Source organism: Apostichopus japonicus, chromosome 15, assembly GCF_037975245.1.
Source record: "Apostichopus japonicus isolate 1M-3 chromosome 15, ASM3797524v1, whole genome shotgun sequence".
In the NCBI taxonomy this organism is placed as follows: Eukaryota; Metazoa; Echinodermata; class Holothuroidea; order Aspidochirotida; family Stichopodidae; genus Apostichopus; species Apostichopus japonicus.
This window is the reverse complement of record NC_092575.1, coordinates 6141765-6160978: the sequence shown is the minus strand read 5'-3', so window position 1 is coordinate 6160978 and position 19214 is coordinate 6141765. Positions and strand designations below refer to the sequence as shown.

General features: G+C 38.8%; 2 protein-coding genes across 3 annotated transcripts; one reads left to right on the top strand and one right to left on the bottom strand.

Moving 5' to 3' along the window:
* Window positions 1–8430: 8430 nt before the first annotated feature.
* Window positions 8431–14873, top strand: LOC139981660 (collagen triple helix repeat-containing protein 1-like). The gene is made up of 4 exons (XM_071994225.1): window positions 8431–8588; window positions 9779–9928; window positions 12563–12770; window positions 14025–14873. The coding sequence occupies exons 1-4, from the start codon at window positions 8445–8447 to the stop codon at window positions 14168–14170; spliced, it is 648 nt and encodes a 215-aa protein (XP_071850326.1). The 5' UTR covers window positions 8431–8444; the 3' UTR covers window positions 14171–14873.
* Window positions 14874–15231: 358 nt separating this feature from the next.
* Window positions 15232–19122, bottom strand: LOC139981659 (neuferricin-like). 2 transcript variants are annotated; one of them, XM_071994224.1, is made up of 4 exons: window positions 18970–19122; window positions 17210–17758; window positions 16603–16789; window positions 15232–16226 (listed from the first exon to the last, which is right to left on the bottom strand). In XM_071994224.1, exons 2-4 carry the CDS (start codon window positions 17700–17702, stop codon window positions 16052–16054), a joined length of 855 nt encoding a protein of 284 aa, XP_071850325.1. In that variant the 5' UTR covers window positions 17703–17758; window positions 18970–19122; the 3' UTR covers window positions 15232–16051. The 2 variants fall into 2 exon arrangements, with proteins under 2 accessions (XP_071850325.1, XP_071850324.1); XM_071994223.1 differs by having other exon boundaries at window positions 17210–17763; window positions 18970–19121.
* Window positions 19123–19214: the final 92 nt, after the last annotated feature.

The following is a 19214-nucleotide window of genomic DNA, read 5'->3' as shown; positions in this document are numbered from 1 at the left end:
ACATTGCTGTAGCAACAACAGCAATATCTGACTGCATGGGGCCCCAGACAGTAGCCCAAAAGAGGCCCGCCCATACGGTATTATTCAGCTGAAAAGGTACAAGGGTAGATCCTTTTGCATTTGAACTATTACACATTGGGGTATACTAAAATACTAATGACAGTAACTTTGTCCTTCATATATGCCCAAACAGTAACCTTAAAGATATATGCCCTGCAGCCCAACCAGCTGTTAGCTAATTTCCCTACCTGAACAGGTACATAAATAAAACGTGTTGGATACCGCTTCGAGCAAGATAAACTCTATTGCTGCAGTAATGACAGCATATCTGCCTGCATGGGGCAAGACGGCGGATAACAATTGAATCATCAAATCTTGGTGAGTACAAATTCTTCTGTTTCTCAAATACTCATTAGTTTAGCTATAAAATTCTAGTTAAGGGGGTACCTTCACAGAAAAATGATAACATTTGCTGGTTCCACATTTCTAGCAATTGCCATAAATAACTATATCCCATCTCTTTCAATTGACAAGCTTCCCTTTTCCCAAACAATATTATTTTATTCATAATTTGAGGATTTTCGGGTAGTATTTATAATTAGGGCCAAGCTGGATGCTACGCCCTCGTGCATCGCTTGCATTATTATAAAAGTATCTGTGTTTAATCACGGTAGTCTAATTAACCCCCGATCGTGCATTATCCTATAGATAAACCCAAGCTGACCGTTGATTAACTCCGTTCATTCATACCTTATGATTTTTTGTCAATAAAGAGGCAAAATATACAAAAAAGAATTAGCAGATTTGATAAATGTGTTACCCCGTAGAATTAGTTTATTAACTACCAAAACAACAATGCACATGTGCAAAAAAAACAAAAAAAAAACGCCCAAATGATCACGAATATTCACAACAATTTTACGGCTATCAGTAAAATGAAAGCATCAAACATGGGAATGGAAGCAATTAGAAAGATTATAGATTAACATGAACACAAATATTAACATGGACAGTTAATCAACATTCTTCGTACTTCCATAGCAACCGCGCCTCTCGGAACATGATGTAGGGCCTAGGCCTATGTACGTATATCATATCCCACATATACGTACGTACGTTCACATGTATGTCAACGAACGAGTGGACGGACAATCTAGTCCAGCATAGTGTAACTTTGTGTTGAATTATACGGTCAGTTTATTCATCATGAAATATATTAAATTAAACAGTTGAACTAGCTTAACGTTAGGCCTAGTTGAGAATTTTTTTGTCTAGATCGATTATTTTGTTTTGAGGAAAACATTCACCAGGCCTTAGAGCGCTTTCTATGTCGTAAATAATCATTATATTGTGACATACATCAACACAATATAACGGGCAGAAAGGTTATATTCTCTATTGACAAGAACTTATGGATTTCATAGTTATTACGTAATAAAACCCATCTGTTTGCAGTGGTTAAAAACAAAACTTCCACCACACACTGGAGCAACATTTCATCTGCTTGACATGTACAAAACCTGTAACCCAGAACCTATCAGGCTGTTGAACATTGATGTAGTTTTGCTATTTGGCCTTTTCTTGGTTGACATCATTTGGCAAAAAATTACTGCAAAATATTACTCGCTAAGTCAAGTGCTGTATTTTCCATGTACTGCTGTGACAATGGACAATAATGTCAGCAGCTTACATTTCAGAAAATTCCACTGACTTACAGTAGCCTACTTGTTACTTTTCTGTATATTCGTAACTTTTGTACCTAGCTATGGGCATCTAGTAACACTCCTTCGTTATAATCCTGTGTGGCAGTGTGTGCTAAACTTTATGTTATCAAAATTATACAAGTATTAGTGAAATAGCATGCATGGGAGTAAGCAGGTGGCTGTACGTTTGATCTTATAAAGCAAATCATTGTTGCCTAAGATATACAAAAAGGTGTCAAATTGACTGTTTACGGTACATTATCCTAGTGTACATGTATTATGGATGTTACTATATGTTATCATTTTAACCAAAAATGTAAATATGTTATTTTAGCAAGTGATGATGTTAACATGCCTTCATGTGATTACCACTGATAAATCATTACGATCAATGATTGAGCAATTTGAATCAAAGTATATCAGTTCAATGCTACAACGATGGAGACCAACTTTGAGTTAATTAGGGCCAGTACAATGTTTTAGGTCATTCTGAAAGATACAATTCTGGCTACACAAAGTATTTTCAATTACATTTCAAAAAGTGCACCTATCATAGCGTTCAGGTATGGCATTCACAGTTTTGAATTGCCTCGCAATCCACTTATAAGGTACGTTACACTGGATTTCTAACGAAGAAGACAAATAACGATGTTAACCAGGTTCAATAAATCATTAACCTCTTGTAATTATATTATTTCTGTTTTCTCTCACTGCTCGTCCAATCGTGGCAAGATACAATAAACATGAAAGGAGGGGCTATGTTGGGCTACATTGTCTGGGCCCCAGTGCAGAACGAAGTTGGTGTCATTGGTAGACCTACTTGGGTAAACCTAAATGTATCAGCATCAATGCTGAAAGATTCGCCCTTGTATTACTTTGACTGAATAACACCATATGGGCCTTTCGGGACCACTATCTGGAGCCCCATGCAGGCAAATATTGATGTTATTGCTATAATAATATAACAAATATTGCTAGGGGCAGTCTCCAACAAGTTGAATTTGTGTACCTTCTACTAAATCAGTCGAAGACTGATAAGGCAACAGGGCCTATGTTTAGAGCTACTGTTTGGACCCCTATGCAGGACAAACATACTGTCATTAGTATTTTAGTATACCCCAATGTGTATTAGTTCAAATGCAAAGGGATCTACCCTTTTGGGCCACTGTCTGGGGCACAATGCAGGCAGATATTGCTGTTATTGCTACAGCAAAGTAATTAGTCTTGCTGGGAGCAGAATCCAACAAGTTTTGTTTATGTATGTGTGTGGGTAAGGATGGTGGGGAAGGGGTGCAGAGTGTGGGATAAGGGAGAGGAGTGATGGTAAGCAATGCGGAGGTTTGGGTGGGAAGAAAAATATGGTTGGGACGGCAGGGGAGGGGACGTTGTATTTGTGGGTGGGGCTTATATGTCTATATATTAATTATATATCATTATTTGTATCGGAGAGTGCTGTACCCTGTCTCCAGAGTTTTTGTACAACACTTCCCTTTCACAATATTATTCATTCTAATTTTTTCCTTATATTTATATGATTGTAAATTTTCTGTACCAATGCTATTTTCTTGTATATATGTTATATAAATATGTAAATAATATTGTGAAGAAACAAATAAAATGAAATAAAATGAAGTACCTGTTCAGCTAGAAAAATTAGCTAACAGCTGGTTGGGCAGAAGGGCCTATCTTTAGGGTTACTGTTTGGGCCCCTATGAAGGACAAAGTTACTGTCATTAGTATTTTAGTATACCCCGATGTGTGATAGTTCAAATGCAAAAGGATCTACACTTGTACCTTTTCAGCTGAATAATACCATGTGGGCGGGGCCCTTTTGGGCCACTGTCTGGGGCCCCATGCAGTCAGATATTGCTGTTGTTGCTACAGCAATGTAATTAGTCTTGCTGAGAGCAGTATCCAACAAGTTTTGTTTATGTACCTTTTCAGCTAGATAAATTAGCCAACTGCTGGTTGGTCCGCATGGCCCATACTTAGGGCTACTGTTTGGGCCCCTATGCAGGACAAAGTTACTGTCATTAGTGTTTTAGTATACCCCAATGTGTAATAGTTCAAATGCAAAAGGATTTACCCTTGTACCTTTTCAGCTGAATAATACCATATGGGCGGGCTTCTTTTGGGCTACTGTCTGGGGCCCCATGCAGTCAGATATTGCTGCTGTTGCTACAGCAATGTAATTAGTCTTGCTGAGAGCAGTATCCAACAAGTTTTGTTCATGTACCATTTCAGCTAGATAAATTAGCCAACAGCTGGTTGTACCACATGGCCCATTCTTAGGGCTACTGTTTAGGCCCCTATGCAGGACAAAGTTACTGTCATTAGTGTTTTAGTACCCCCCAATGTGTAATAGTTCAAATGCAAAAGAATTCACCCTTGTACCTTTTCAGCTGAATAATACCATATGGGCGGGTCCCTTTTGGGCTACTGTCTGGGGCCCCATGCAGTCAGATATTGCTGTTGTTGCTACAGCAATGTAATTAGTCTTGCTGGGAGCAGTATCCAACAAGTTTTGTTCATGTACCTGTTCAGCTAGATAAATTAGCCACAGCTGGTTGTACCGCATGGCCCATTCTTAGGGCTACTGTTTAGGCCCCCATGCAGTCAGATATTGCTGTTGTTGCTACAGCAATGTAATTAGTCTTGCTGAGAGCAGTATCCAACAAGTTTTGTTTATGTACCTTTTCAGCTAGATAAATTAGCCAACTGCTGGTTGGTCCGCATGGCCCATACTTAGGGCTACTGTTTGGGCCCCTATGCAGGACAAAGTTACTGTCATTAGTGTTTTAGTATACCCCAATGTGTAATAGTTCAAATGCAAAAGGATTTACCCTTGTACCTTTTCAGCTGAATAATACCATATGGGCGGGCTTCTTTTGGGCTACTGTCTGGGGCCCCATGCAGTCAGATATTGCTGCTGTTGCTACAGCAATGTAATTAGTCTTGCTGAGAGCAGTATCCAACAAGTTTTGTTCATGTACCATTTCAGCTAGATAAATTAGCCAACAGCTGGTTGTACCACATGGCCCATTCTTAGGGCTACTGTTTAGGCCCCTATGCAGGACAAAGTTACTGTCATTAGTGTTTTAGTACCCCCCAATGTGTAATAGTTCAAATGCAAAAGAATTCACCCTTGTACCTTTTCAGCCGAATAATACCATATGGGCGGGTCCCTTTTGGGCTACTGTCTGGGGCCCCATGCAGTCAGATATTGCTGTTGTTGCTACAGCAATGTAATTAGTCTTGCTGGGAGCAGTATCCAACAAGTTTTGTTCATGTACCTGTTCAGCTAGATAAATTAGCCACAGCTGGTTGTACCGCATGGCCCATTCTTAGGGCTACTGTTTAGGCCCCTATGCAGGACAAAGTTACTGTCATTAGTGTTTTAGTACACCCCAATGTGTAATAGTTCAAATGCAAAAGAATTCACCCTTGTACCTTTTCAGCTGAATAATACCATATGGGCGGGCCCCTTTCGGGCTACTGTCTGGGGCCCCATGCAGTCAGATATTGCTGTCATTGCCACCAAGATGCAAGGTACCCTCCTGGGTATAAAACCCAGAAACTTGTGTGCTTGTACCTCTTCAGCTAAATAAAAGCATATTTTGCCCCCCTATTTTGTGACCCCCTCACCTACCATGCAGGGTGTGTCCCGGCAGCAACACATTTTATTGAAGCTTGGTCACCTACCAACACAATCAGGCCACCAAACCTTTTGTACCTCTTCAGCTGAATAAACCTTCTGGGCTCCTGGACTACTAGTGCTTAAACTTCACTACTACCCTGTATTAACATAAATTTCAACACTCTTCTTCACGTTGTAAACTTTCCCCAAACCCTCTTGGATGGAGGGCTTGAGTATCTTCCGCCCAACTATTCAAGCGCAATACATCACATTGTTCTTTCATAATGGATAATCACCAGATAGCACCAAATTTCATCTGAAGACCCTTAATTATTTGAAAACATTATCAAAGAAAAAGGGTTAATTTCCATTTTTTTTATAACTTCTTGATCCGCCTCAATTAAAAACATAAATATCGGACAGGCTAAGCCCGAAAATTCTTGAAAGCAAAGTTACGTCAAGTCGCAAAATATAGCACCAGATAAGAACCCTTAAGTAATCAATAATTTCTTAAAGGGGGAGGGGGACACCCCTACCCTTACACCCCTACCCTACACTCCTACAGGAAATGGCTGCGACGCCACTGACACTGGGAAGTGGTCTACGGGGAGGAGGTCCCCACACCCCTTCCCCATCTTTGAGAAATGATTAACATAGCTTAGATGCAATTGTCGTTATATTTTGTTACTTTTGATGTAGCCTATGCTTGAGGCTTTTCACGGAATATCGATAATTTATGTTTTTTTCCGAATCTTTTGGCGACAAAAGAAGGGCCGCAACCGCCAGCTTGAATACCATGATACGAGGGGCATTAAAAAAACAGTGAAATACAAATCAGATTATGGTATCGGCCATTGTGGGCGAGGGAAAGGGAGGGATAAAGACATAAATGTAACGTTAAGGTATTTCTTTAGGCACAAAATTAATTTTGATAATGTTGAAGACCGGCGAGTAAAAACCACTGCTATATCAGTCCAGGAGGTATATTTATTACTATTTTCGAGATATGACCCTTTATAAATCAGTTAAAGTGACTGATATATCTAACCAGGGAACTCCCTGGTCTAACGAATAGCCTATGGAGATTAGTTCCTCAGAAGCCATTTTTTTTTAAATAGAACATAAAAGAGATTTTTTCTTTATGGATTTAAATTGTAGGTTTACAATGTGTTACAAATTTGTCAAGGACAAATGCTATTGAATGTCTTGCGAAGCTGTTCTGTTGTTTATAATACGAAGTTAAAAGAGCATGTTTCTGTGGAGCTATATTCTTATTTGTAAAGTATATCAAATATGGACTAACATTAACATTTATAGGATTGCACTGAGGAACTGACGTCATCATCTATTTAGCCTATAGGAGCATTCCAAATATCTAGCATATTTTACAGGTGAATATCTCGCAACCGAAATAGCTATAGAGAAAACTGACTACCACTCATGTTTTTTTTTTTCGTTTTTTTCGTTATTTTCCTTTTGTCTTGCACTATAACATAGTAAGACGAAAATTAGTTTTTCAGTTAAGATTCCTGTCAAATTACCATTTTTGTGGGGAATCCCTCAATTTACGAGATCGTTTCACACCCCCTCTCTCCCTCTCTCTCTCAACTCTGGCAACGAACGACACCTTGTACTCTGTCTCCTTCATGTAAACTTTCGTAGCCCGACGTTGACTCCCAATGTGGAAGCGGACATTTGGCCATTCTCATTTCATCGTTAGAAAACATTCAGGCTGGCCATAGTTCAAAATGACTGTTGAAAGGTCCCTGGGATCATCAGAACATCAGAAAAAGCCTGAAGTCTACAGAATACTTTTTACTTTTGCAACCTTTGAAAATTATATTTTAGGTATTTTAACTTCCTGTAGAATATGCCAAGTTTCCAGGGAAATTTCAAATCTGTTCGATTCATAATAACCGACTTTTCCAACCTCGATCAGTGTAATAATTATTTATAGGAGGGAGGAGGGAGGAGGGAGGAGGGAGGAGGGAGGAGGGAGGAGGAAGTTTTTAAAATTGTTGCCAAAATGTGGACGAAAATGTTGCCATTTTCACACTGCACTATTTGTACATGGAGCTATTCTCAACTCCATATTAGTCAGATGCTTTCCAACTTTCCATTTCTTTTGGTCGTGTCGACGTCGGCTGTATTCTTCGATATTCTGGTAAAACATGCTCCGACACTTAAGTGTGTTATAACCGCATGTGTGTCGCCGCGTTAATGGCCGACGGAAACGGTAAAGTGGTATACTGCGCTGTTAGCTTTTCTTATGAATCACCCCTGATGATCTGTTCTTCGCCCTCGTGTATACACATTCATAGTCATATTGCTCACAAAATTCTCTATCAATTGATGAAAAAGAAAATAATCCAGACGACTGCTAAAAAGTTTCCTGTTGGAAAAGTAAAACAGTGACACCTGCATGGAATATTTTTGTCTTTTTTTTAAATGATGACTCGGTTTGTGTTTCCTTAAAATTCGAGCATGTGTGCGTTTTGATGCTTGCCGGTTGGATCAGTAGTTACAGATGTGGTTGTTCTGAGATCTGAGATCCAGGGATTTTGATTATTCCATCCCCACCCCTTCTTTGTGAAAATCAAAGCAAGATCTAAACTATACTGAAACTATACATCTATATATGCGGCAAAGATTTATACACCAGATAATAATTTCTTTTGAAATATCCAGAACATATAAAAAAGAATTGCGCGACAAATTTGAATTACATATCCCCCTTCAAGCCCCTCCAACCACCCCCCCCCCCGGCAACTACTGCATCGAGACAACGGTTGTCTCACAGGGCGCATAGACTTTGCTGTATAGTGTTTGATCAACTTTGCTTGCTCGCTGTTTCAGTGCAGCTGCTTTTAGTAGTCACAACTTCGATCGATGGATCAATAAATTAGAGTGATTAAAATAGTACCAACGGGCCCTCGGAAGGTCCTCACCCTCTGACAGATTCCTTGTGAGACTTTAGACTGATAAACAAAGAATCATAAAGAAAACATTGATTACCTACACCCCGCATGATTGTTCGGAGGGTGTGACGTAATACACATCAATATCATCGCTTAGAGAGTAATATAGTTTACTATCACGCGCAAATGTTGTTTATACTATTTACCATCGTTCTTTTCAAAATGGCGGACAGAACATTACCAAAAGTTAACATCTTCATAGTTTTGTCTTTAATTTCTGTGGCTGTTTGTGAGGTCGTAGAAGTTTATAAAAGAGAAGTTTATTTAGATGTAAGTATATTTGTCTTCTCCTATTTACGTATCAACTTGTTAGCTAAGGTTATAATACATGATATTGTCTTGGACATAATAGCTTTGTGCTATACAAAAACAATGAATCTCTTTCGTGCAACGGATTCCTTCCTTTAAAAATCATATACATAAACTTACAATGATATCACCACCCCCCCCCCCCCCCTGTATGTTACATTTAGTTTTGTTTTAAATATATCCAGCTTCGGTCTAACTTGTAAGCTTTTCCATGTTTTTTCTGTTTTATTCCGTACATATTTATGGTGTTTTCACATCTTTTAGTGGCATCGTTTACGTGTTTATGTATACATGTATTTTTGTATTCCTTTTTTGTTTTCGTTTTTCGCTCTGTTCAGTAACATAGCCAGGGAAGGGAGCGTTTGGACCGCATATCCTCCCCGCCCTGCCCACCCACCCACACCCACCCACAACTGAGTGTATGCATGTATGCATGAGGTTCATATTATATATAAAGTTTCATAACAAATTAAACTTTTCCGTAATCACACATTTACAGAAAATAAATTTAATGGTCATCACTATTGTCCGGCCCAAACTTGAGCATGCTAGAAATTGCTTGAAGTTTTCTAAAGGACTTGGCTGGTCGTTCTGCATGTCCGAATTACAACCAGACACTAAGGGCCAGTCATCTCAATGTTACAGTTTACGGGGGGGGGGGGATTGAATGGGGAGGAAGTAAAATATTACTTGACCGGTGCTGTGGCCGAGTGGATAAAGGCGGTGGCATTTGAAGCAATGAGGCTTAGCAATCGGGAGGTTCGAGGTTCGATTCCCGGCCGGGTCAGAGTAAGGTGGGTTTTTCATCCAAGAGCAATCTACGGTTTTCCCATCTGATATGACTTTCTAAATTGAAAAGATTCCAAATTTGAGTTAAAATGTTGATTTGGAAGCCACCCGACGTGTAAGTTGTAATCCATAAGCCCTTGCGGGTTTCTCCCACATTTGTGGTCGCTTAAGCGTCGTAAAAATTACTGCTGATTATTATTATTATTATTATTATTATTATTATTATTATTATTATTATTATTATAAGTTATAGAATGAGTGCATGCGCACATTATCTGACATTCTATCATATTTGGGGCGAATACTGACGACCTTTGACTCGTTGTTGAAAGAATTGACACGATTGCTTGCATTCCCAATAGGAATGTGCTGCCGGCGCTGACGGCCCCAAGGGATCGAAAGGACCACGCGGAAACAAAGGCGATACTGGTTCTCCCGAAACTGTGTCAACAAATTGGAATCATTGCACCTGGTACCACAAAAATGATGGCAGTGATAATGCACAAGTAGCGGTGAGTGAATGCGATGCACGTTAAACCAGGGAGGGAACGCGGATTGTAACGCTTTCAAAGGCCCTTGTCTCTCACACCACCCATCCCGCCTCCTTCAGTATACTGGATCACCCGATAGGACGTTGAGGCAAATGCCATGCACCATGATAACCCCCACCCACACCATCACCCCTTCCAGAGTATATCAACTTTTTCAAACTTACCAAAAAAAAAAAAAAGGAGGGTATGTAGTATAGTGCCTTTGAGGTCCAGAGGGTGTTTATCTAACACTGCCGTCTCTAATTGTTTGTTCCAAAATCTCCGAATATCACACCGGGTAAGTCTCCCTTCCCCTGTTCCCACTCACGAAATTCGATGGTCAAGTTAAACTTTGTATTCGATTGTTCCAAGACATAGATATAGAGGTAAGAGACTATACTTGCGTGAAAGTTTGGTCACCTATATACCGAGTTGAGATGATAAAGGTCCCGGCTGCGAATTTTTTTTTCCCAAACAGGTTCTCAATTACGGAGTTTTCAGCCAATCAGATTGCTCGTGACGTCAGCATCAAACGCTTGATATTTCGAAGACATACACTGAGTTATACACTGACACTTAATAAAGTCTTGTTATGCGGTTTCCCTGCAAACGCCCTAACTTTTACTTTGAATGCTTGGATAACATGTTGACCTTACTTATGATACATACGCTACATTCTATCGGTTTCGTGTTTACGCCATCCAAGATTCGTCAGCCGTTCTATTGAAATCGGAATTCGTTTCGTGGAATGGGTAGGCCTACACCAAAATCAACTTCACGACGCGAGTTCAGCCTTGAATGAATATACGCAAAACAGTTTAGTGTATAGTCAAGGCTTCATAATTGACGCACCCCCGTAATTGACGCACCTTCAATTATTACTAGCAACGATAGAGCAGGCCACCTTAACTTTTTGCAGTCAAGCAGAATTACATATTTCATGAGTTTGAATCCATTTCAGCTATTTGATGACCAAATTGTGGAATTTTTAAGCTTTTAACACCCTTCCTCCCGGTTTTGTACGTTCAGTTTTTGGGCATTTGGAAATCTTGCACCCTAAAAATAACCAACATTTCCTCAATATCATGGACAACACTACTCTCTGGGACCTGATCTGTCTAAGCTTAGAGGCTCAAAGTATAGCAAAACACATACAGTTGAGTGATTTTGATTTTTCCTTGATAGAAATCGTTGATCAAATCTTTAAGTGCGTCAATTATGAGCCCACCATGCTACAGTATGATGTATTTCCGTCACTGCACTGTGTACACAGTTATAATACATATAGGCCTATATCGCATGTGTTATGTACCCCTGTACGAAACTTTCACTGTGCGATGTTATCGATAAATGCCTTCACAGAAATCTTCGATCAAAATAGATCATACAATACTAGTGTGCTCATTATGTCTAAACCAATTCCAAACACATCTACATATATTTACGAAAAGCTGCGGGTAATTTTGAACGGGTATATCTTCGTTGCAACGAATGGATGCAGACATTTTGATAACCTCGAAGTGAAGGGTTTTATTGTTATGACGTAACTTTTCCGACCAATCATGAGCGACTATTTATACACAATTGAGAACCTGTTTGGGAAAAAAAAATTCGCGTCCCGGCTACATTCTTAGCCCACCTCACGTCGATTTGTTCGTCTTTCATTATTCTTGATTTAAATCATGCATGCATTATTCGTATTCGCGTACGATAGATACCCCTATAGTAGCCAATAATTACAGAAAGTTCAAAGCCCTCCCTTATACTCCAGACCAGTGTTTCCCATAGTGGGCGGTACCACCTCCAGGAGGCCTTAGAAAGATCAAGAAGCGGTGAGGGGAAATGGGGGGGGCACGGTCGGTGAGGGAAGTGGTAGGGAGTGTTAGGGACGGCAGGGGTGGCATCTGAACCAAGAAGTTTGTTTCATAAGCTATGAGACAAAATCTAAGTCACGAACACTTAAGTAACACGTATGTTACATCTGAGATGTAAATTTTACCCCTAAAACAGCTAAATAAATTGGTTCATTAGGTTAAAGTTTTATTTGTGAATTTTTTTACAGTGTTAGACTGGTTGTTTTGAATTTACAGAAGACCTGATACCAAGAAAGAGGTGTGTGTTCGTAGGTGTCTGGGGCGCTAGGGATGTGGCTTGGGAGTCAAGTATCATTCATTAGGGCCCTCAAAACTATAGTGGCGTACGCCTAGGGGGTGGAGAGTCCGCCCCCCCCCCGTAGTCATTCGGAGGAAGACGTTTAGTGGGGAGAATTTGGAGAATTAGTATTATTAGCATAAACTTGCGTTTAGACCTAATTTAACTGAATACGCCACAGAATACACGATTTGATTGCTTAACGTATGTTGTTTTCGGGGTGGGGTGGGGGGGGAAATCATTCCCCCCAAGTATATGATTTCAAATCATATATTTGAAATCACGTGCGCGTCATGCTACTCAACACGTCTGCGTACGGGCAGGACGGAGGGAAGCCTGGGAGGGAGGCATGTCGGGAGCCTTGCTAGTATATCCCTCAACTCATAATTCATTGGCTAAATTATCATTTTAATATCATCAATATATTGTGGTTGAAACAATATATTATCTCTTTTCTAACCCCAGTCCTGTAGTTTTACCAAGCAGTATTCGGACACGTCCCTCTATGTGTCTCTATCCGGGAACTTACGTGTGGCCTACACAAATGGTGCTTGCGGGAGATGGTATTTTACCTTCAATGGTAACGAATGTTCAAACCCAAACCGAATCGAAGCGGTTGTCTATGGAGGCGGTCTTAGCAGTTACAATCTACATAGACCAAAAGTCGTTTTCGGTTCGTACATTATTTAAGCCAACCAGTGGCGTAGAAGGTACTTTTGAGTGGGGGGGGGGGGCTGAAGACTGATGGCCGGCCTGGGGAAGGGTCTAAGGGGAGGGGCTTCCCTTTTGGAATTTTTTTGCATTTCCAGGTGGCCTCAGAAATTTGTTGCAATATAGCACACTTCAACCCACCCACTCCATTTTGTATATAATTTTGCATTTTCACCTGGCCTTAGATTCAATTTGGTGCTCCAAATGAGATTTTTTTCTCATTTGGAAATGAAAAAGGGGTTTTCTGACTTGCGAAGCGGGGGGCGGAATGATACTTCCGCCCCTCCATATTTTTCACTGGGGGGCTGGCGCCCCCAGCCCCCCGGTTCCTACGCCCTTGAAGCCAACCATACCCGCAGTTGAATTTTTACACCCAAGGAGGTGGGGTTGGTAAGGTGGCCAGGAATGGCAGCAAACAAACATAAGTGATTTATTTCAAGTACAACAAGATTACGAGGCAGAATCTTTTTTCTTCTTTTTTAAACAGTTTAGTAGTTTGTTAAAATCTGTCTAAATGTGATCTGAATGAGCCAACCTGAGTCCTTTCTTTTTGCTGTTGATACTTTTGGTGTAGTCGAATTTAAAGGGGTAGAATACGGAACATATAGAGACGTAAGGTAAATATTGTGGGGGAGGGGGGGGGGTCGGCGGAGGGAATGCGGAGCGCCTGGGAACCAGTGGAGTCAGTAGGCCGGTGAAGCAAATTTACTATACTGATACTTATCCTATCAACAACCCGTGTTGTTATATAAATGAAAGTGATTGGTAGACCTAGCCTTTCGTACCCAAAAAAAAAAAAATCATAGATATAAGACAAAAATGTTAACATCTAACATATTATAGTACGTATTATTTTGTAATTTTTTATCAACGACTGACCAAATAACGTCGTTTTTAGCCACATTTAAAATTACCTGAATTCCTAGGCAATATTGATAACGGCGACGGTGGTTGCTGACAAACGCGTTGGAATGTGTTCTGGATACGTATAAATGAAAACAGGTTAATTTTACCATTCAAACTTATCTTACGTCACGGAGTGGGTAGGGATATAGTTAAGTCCTACATATGGAATAATGGCAGTGAATATCTAACATTTATAGCATATCAGCTGTGTATAACATCGTTCTGCGTTCAAACAGTCATATACTTTAACGTATTTATACCTTTAAAGTATATATTATAGGGCTATCCTATCTCAATTTTCATTATTTAGGTCATTGCAACGGTCTTTCCTCTGGAAGCTACACGGTTGGATTTCACGTTGGAAACTGCGCTGGGTACGGTTACTACGATACGTACACCGGATGGAATAGCGCTATGCACCTGATGATTGAAGAAAGAACGCCCTCACCTTATTAACAGTTCACACATAGTTATTTTACGAAATGAACAGTTTTTAGATGAAAATAGAACGGATCGGCTGTGGATGGATTTTAGTCTTGTTTCATGTAGCACAAGTAGGCCTATAGACAAATTATATGATGTACATAATGATTAACCCTTTTCCCCGCCCCCTTCCCCTCAAAAAAAGAAAAGAAAGTAATGGGTGCCATTCGTCAATACGACACGACATATTATTTGATTAACGAACGATCAGAAATAGATGAAACAGAACTAATCGGCAGTTGATTAATTTTAATATTGTTTCATGTAGCACAAGTACCTATAGACTATTTATATGATGTAAATCTTAACACCCCCTGCCTCCCTCAAAAAAGGGGGGTGGGCATTCGTCAAACCGATACGGCAAGAAATCAAGGTTGATCTGCAAAATAACACCGCCGTAACCTGAATAATATATATGTTAGTCTGTTTGTTTTCACTACCAAATGATATAATATCAAGCTCGGAGAGGGTCATCCAGGAAATAACGTGCACACCAAGTGACTAAGATTGAACACAGCCAGTCTTAACAAGTCAATAAAGTGTTCGTATCTGACCTGAATTCGTGATATGAGGGTATAAATAAGTTAAAACCGCTTTTTAAAGTTTTTGTTTTACTTAAAGTTGCTGTATGTTGTACAGATTGATATATCAGTAATAGCTACAAATTCAGTAGGGCTTGTAATGTATAATGATTTCCTTTAAGATTATACTAGATGAACCCTCTCAAAATCTGATCTTAATGTCTTTTTTTTTAATTGTATTTCTAACAAGGTAAATTGCTGAATCTGAGTTTTTGTCGATCATGTCACGTCAAATCGCTTGACACTGGCATTGCCAGGATGGAGGAGAAATATGCAGGAATAGCAATAATATAATTACAGAGAAGTGTGGATGGTGAGGTGTGTGTGTGTGGGCGGGGGGGGGGGGGGTGTAGTAATTAAGTCAACCATTTTGAAGTCAATTTTCAAATTCAAAGTATATGACTTCAGTCAAGACACACAGACTCACGATAACTTAAACGGAAACAAAAGATGTGGGTTTCTGATGAATAAATTCTTGATTCTTTACTAGAAAAAACACAAATCTACCAGATAGACATTTCATGTCATTTAACAATATTTATCATAAACTACAGAAAGTAAACAGAAAGATGACACTTGAAAAGAAACACTACGATTATTGCATGCATCCCATCACCTTTTATAAGAAAGAAAAAAAAGAGACAAAATTCATCCAAATTTCAACATGAGGATAACTTTTGAATTAAATGTACTGTTAAAAACAAGGATTTTTTCTTAACCGTCTCAGAAATTACTATGGTAGCAGTTTGCCTGCAAGGTACAGGAAGTTGGCTATGCTTGCAACACAACTTCTATGGCCATGCAAACTGCACTTGAGCTATAAAACATATTCTCTGCTAGCAGCTTACAGCCAACAAATGCTTATATTCAGATAACATTGACAGACAGGTCTTCATTAGTCCTTAAGTATATTATAAAGATGAAAACAAATTATTATTTTGCAATTATCTCATACTTACATTGGTCCACTAATTGAAGCCTGGGTATTGGCCTGTAACCCCTGACCCACGCCCTGTCAGGCCTGGTTATAGGGATGGATTGCTCCATTGGTAGAGGGGCTCTAAAATATCCAGAAGGCAAAAGTTATTTAAGAATAAATGCTTCACAGAGCTCTGCTGTGGCAACTTACTGCTGTAGTCAAGTAAAAACAGAAAACTTTAAACAGCAACAGTAAATGTTTTCATTTTACAGTACTCAGCAGATATGACTGAAATTTGTGCTATAGAATACCAATGCCATGTCAACAAACACCAATGGCATAACTTGCAAACAGTCATTCATTTTTGCTTGCAAGTTTACAAGATATTGCTTTGGGGTCACAGTTGTCATACATTTTGAAATGAGGGTTGTCCAATTCCTGCTCGGGTACGCAGGCGCATCTGAAAGACTTTGCTCCGGGTTGGAAATATTTCCTCGGAAATCCCGTCCAGTCCCGAGAAATGCCACCGCTGTTTGAGTTAAATAGAGAGAGTGGTTTGGAAAACAGAGTTAAGCTTAGATAAAAGCAATAATCATGTGAGGTCAGAAACATGTACACAGCACAATTAATCTTACCCAACATAGCAATTTATAATTTTTTTATTATTATTATTCAATCACTGTTGAGAAAGTTTTTTGTTGCTGCTGTCTTTCTTACAAGTTGTCAGAACTACCAAACGTCCCAGTCATTTAAAATTTTGCAATAATCACACATAACATAGCAAAAGAGGACATGTCCATGGAAATCTAGATATATAAATATTAATAACAACAGATAAAGATGGTTGGACAGAAAGTTTAACGCAAAAACAGATCCCCAACCTCCCCCCCCCCTTCCCGACTTACCTCCTGGTTGAGCACCAAATCCTGGTACCGGTCTTCTCGCTCCATTCTGAGTTGCAAGGAGGAAATTTTCTTTTATCCGCATCATTTGCAGCTTTCTCTTTCTCTCCCTCTGCTATCAGACGGTGGGCGGATATTAACTTCTCTGTCGGTCTACCATCAGCATCGTAGTAGGTTCCATGGAGTTTCCCTACATGGAAGATGAAAAAAATAATAGATTATTTACCTCTGATGGTAGCAGGTTTCCATGGAGTTTCCCAATATGCAAGATGAAAAAATTAATAGATTATTTACCTCAACACACTGACATATTAAACAGACTTACAAGCATTAAAAATGCTCATTAAAAAAAAAAAATTGTTGAATTAAAATGTTTCATCAATTATGTCATATTAGAAAATCAATTTGAATTGTAATTATGATATAGAATTTTTTTTTTAAAGGGAGCCACAGGTTAAGAAATGAATAGGATAGAATGAGGAATAAATGGAATAAAGATTTGTTTTAAGAACTCCCTGACAGAAATGGAAAAAATAAGTTCAGACCTTAATCGATTGACGACCATTACCTTTCACAGAATGTACAATGATGAAAACTTTGTGATACTTACCCACATAAATATAGTCCTTTTCATAAAAATCCAGCCATGTTTTCACTTCAAGAGCTTCCTTTGGTTCCAATCCATTAATGTCAGAGAGTAATCCAGATTCTGTAAAGTCCCCCGTAATAAATGCCCTGGTAGCATCTTTCCCTGCGAAAAACTGATAACCTCCACCAGGTCCATAATGCTTACTGCCTTTGGTGACGTCAAAAACCTTTCCGAGGAAACCAAGAAGAATTGGATCTTCTGTCATGGCAGCTAATTCATCGGATGAGAAAATTCTGTCCCCTTCTGCGGGACTCCTCTTCATCTGTTCATTTGCTCTTTCAGCTGTGGCTGCTTTCTTCTTAGAAACAAAGTCAATAACAGATACTAAAGAAAATATGGATCCTAATGGTGAAAAACTGGCTAACTGGAACTCCTTAGGGTAGTACCAAGCTATAATTATTGCAAAACCCAATGCCAATGTTGAAAAAAGAAATAATTTGATGGACATTTCCATCTCAAAGACGTCTCGCTGATCCAACTTGCAAAACTCCTTTTACTGCCTTTGGAGAACTGCTCTGTTTTGAGACAAAATAAAAGCCCAAATTAATTGATTGGTCAGTAGAATCATATACAAGTCCTATCTCGAAAGTATAACAATTCATACAAAAGCAGACTGGGATTTGGGGATACTGGTATTTGCACAAGTTTTAGACAAGGAAAAGGAAACATCAATTGATCATAACATTCACAATGCGGGAATAATTCAGTTGTTATGATATAGCAAAACGTGCAAATTGAAAACAATGTGTAAAGATATAATTTGTTATTATTTATTTATTTATTTGTTTTTCCACAGAAGTACAAAGTGGAGGGAAGTCTTCCATAAAGCTTAAAAAGCTTTAAACAAAGTGGAAGACTCCCTAAAGATAAAAGTAATTAATAAATACAATGTGAATGTTTGTTACATAATATACACAAATTGTTAAAGTGAATAACTCATTTACATAATTTAATATGATGATATCAATTCTTTTTTTAAACATTTCTTAAATGAATTCTTTGTAGCCTTAGATTTAACGATATTGCTTAATGAATTCCATAACTTAGTTGCACGGTTGCGAAAGCTGCGTGTACCTAATTTTGTATGATAAAAGTTGCTATGAGCATTTTGTCCATTTCGGGTATTATAATTGTATAATTGCACATTAATTGTAAAGAAATTATGAAAGGAACAATTATTATTCTTGTCCGTCTTGCAGTCAGATCTATTTTAATATAAATTTGATGATGCTAAGAACAAAATAATCATGATTTCATGATTTATTATGTTCTTATTGGTTTGGCTACAAATACAATACCTAGGACTAGTGAGTACTAGTGAAGCATATGTGGCTCAATGATATCATGACCAGACTGATCCCAAATCCATAAGATTTGTATAAGATGTTTGAGAATTTGCTTGACTGTCATCTCATCACTCAGTGGTGGTGGTATGGTTTGTATCTCCGTTAATGCTAGGATATGTCTAGGCGCACAGCCAAATCGTTTGCAAACTACCTAATGAGTCTGTACAACACTCAGTAACAGTTACATAACTTAGGCAGGCTAGGTCTAACTTGTGCCCTAACTTACTTAATATAATACTACATTACTAGGCTAAGGCTAGGCTGCAGTTGTAGCAATTTATGATTTTATCATTAGCCAAAATGAATTTAGGCCATGCCATTAACATTGCTTTCAAGCTTTAATATGCAAATGCGTTACTGCCATTTTGCACGCACCGTGTAGGATTATCTCCAATTCTTCAAATTGTGACTTGCGAATGTTAGGGAATACAATTGTTGATGATACACCGCTGAATACATCATAACAAAGGGCGCAGACATGACAGTCTCGTTCTTGCAAACAACTTACTTTGCCGCTATAATGTGTAGACATAAAACTATTGGGTTCTTTTAAAGAGACAAAAATGTATAAATATTGTATAAATATATTTTTAATCATTTTTCTGTTAGGAAGTAAATTT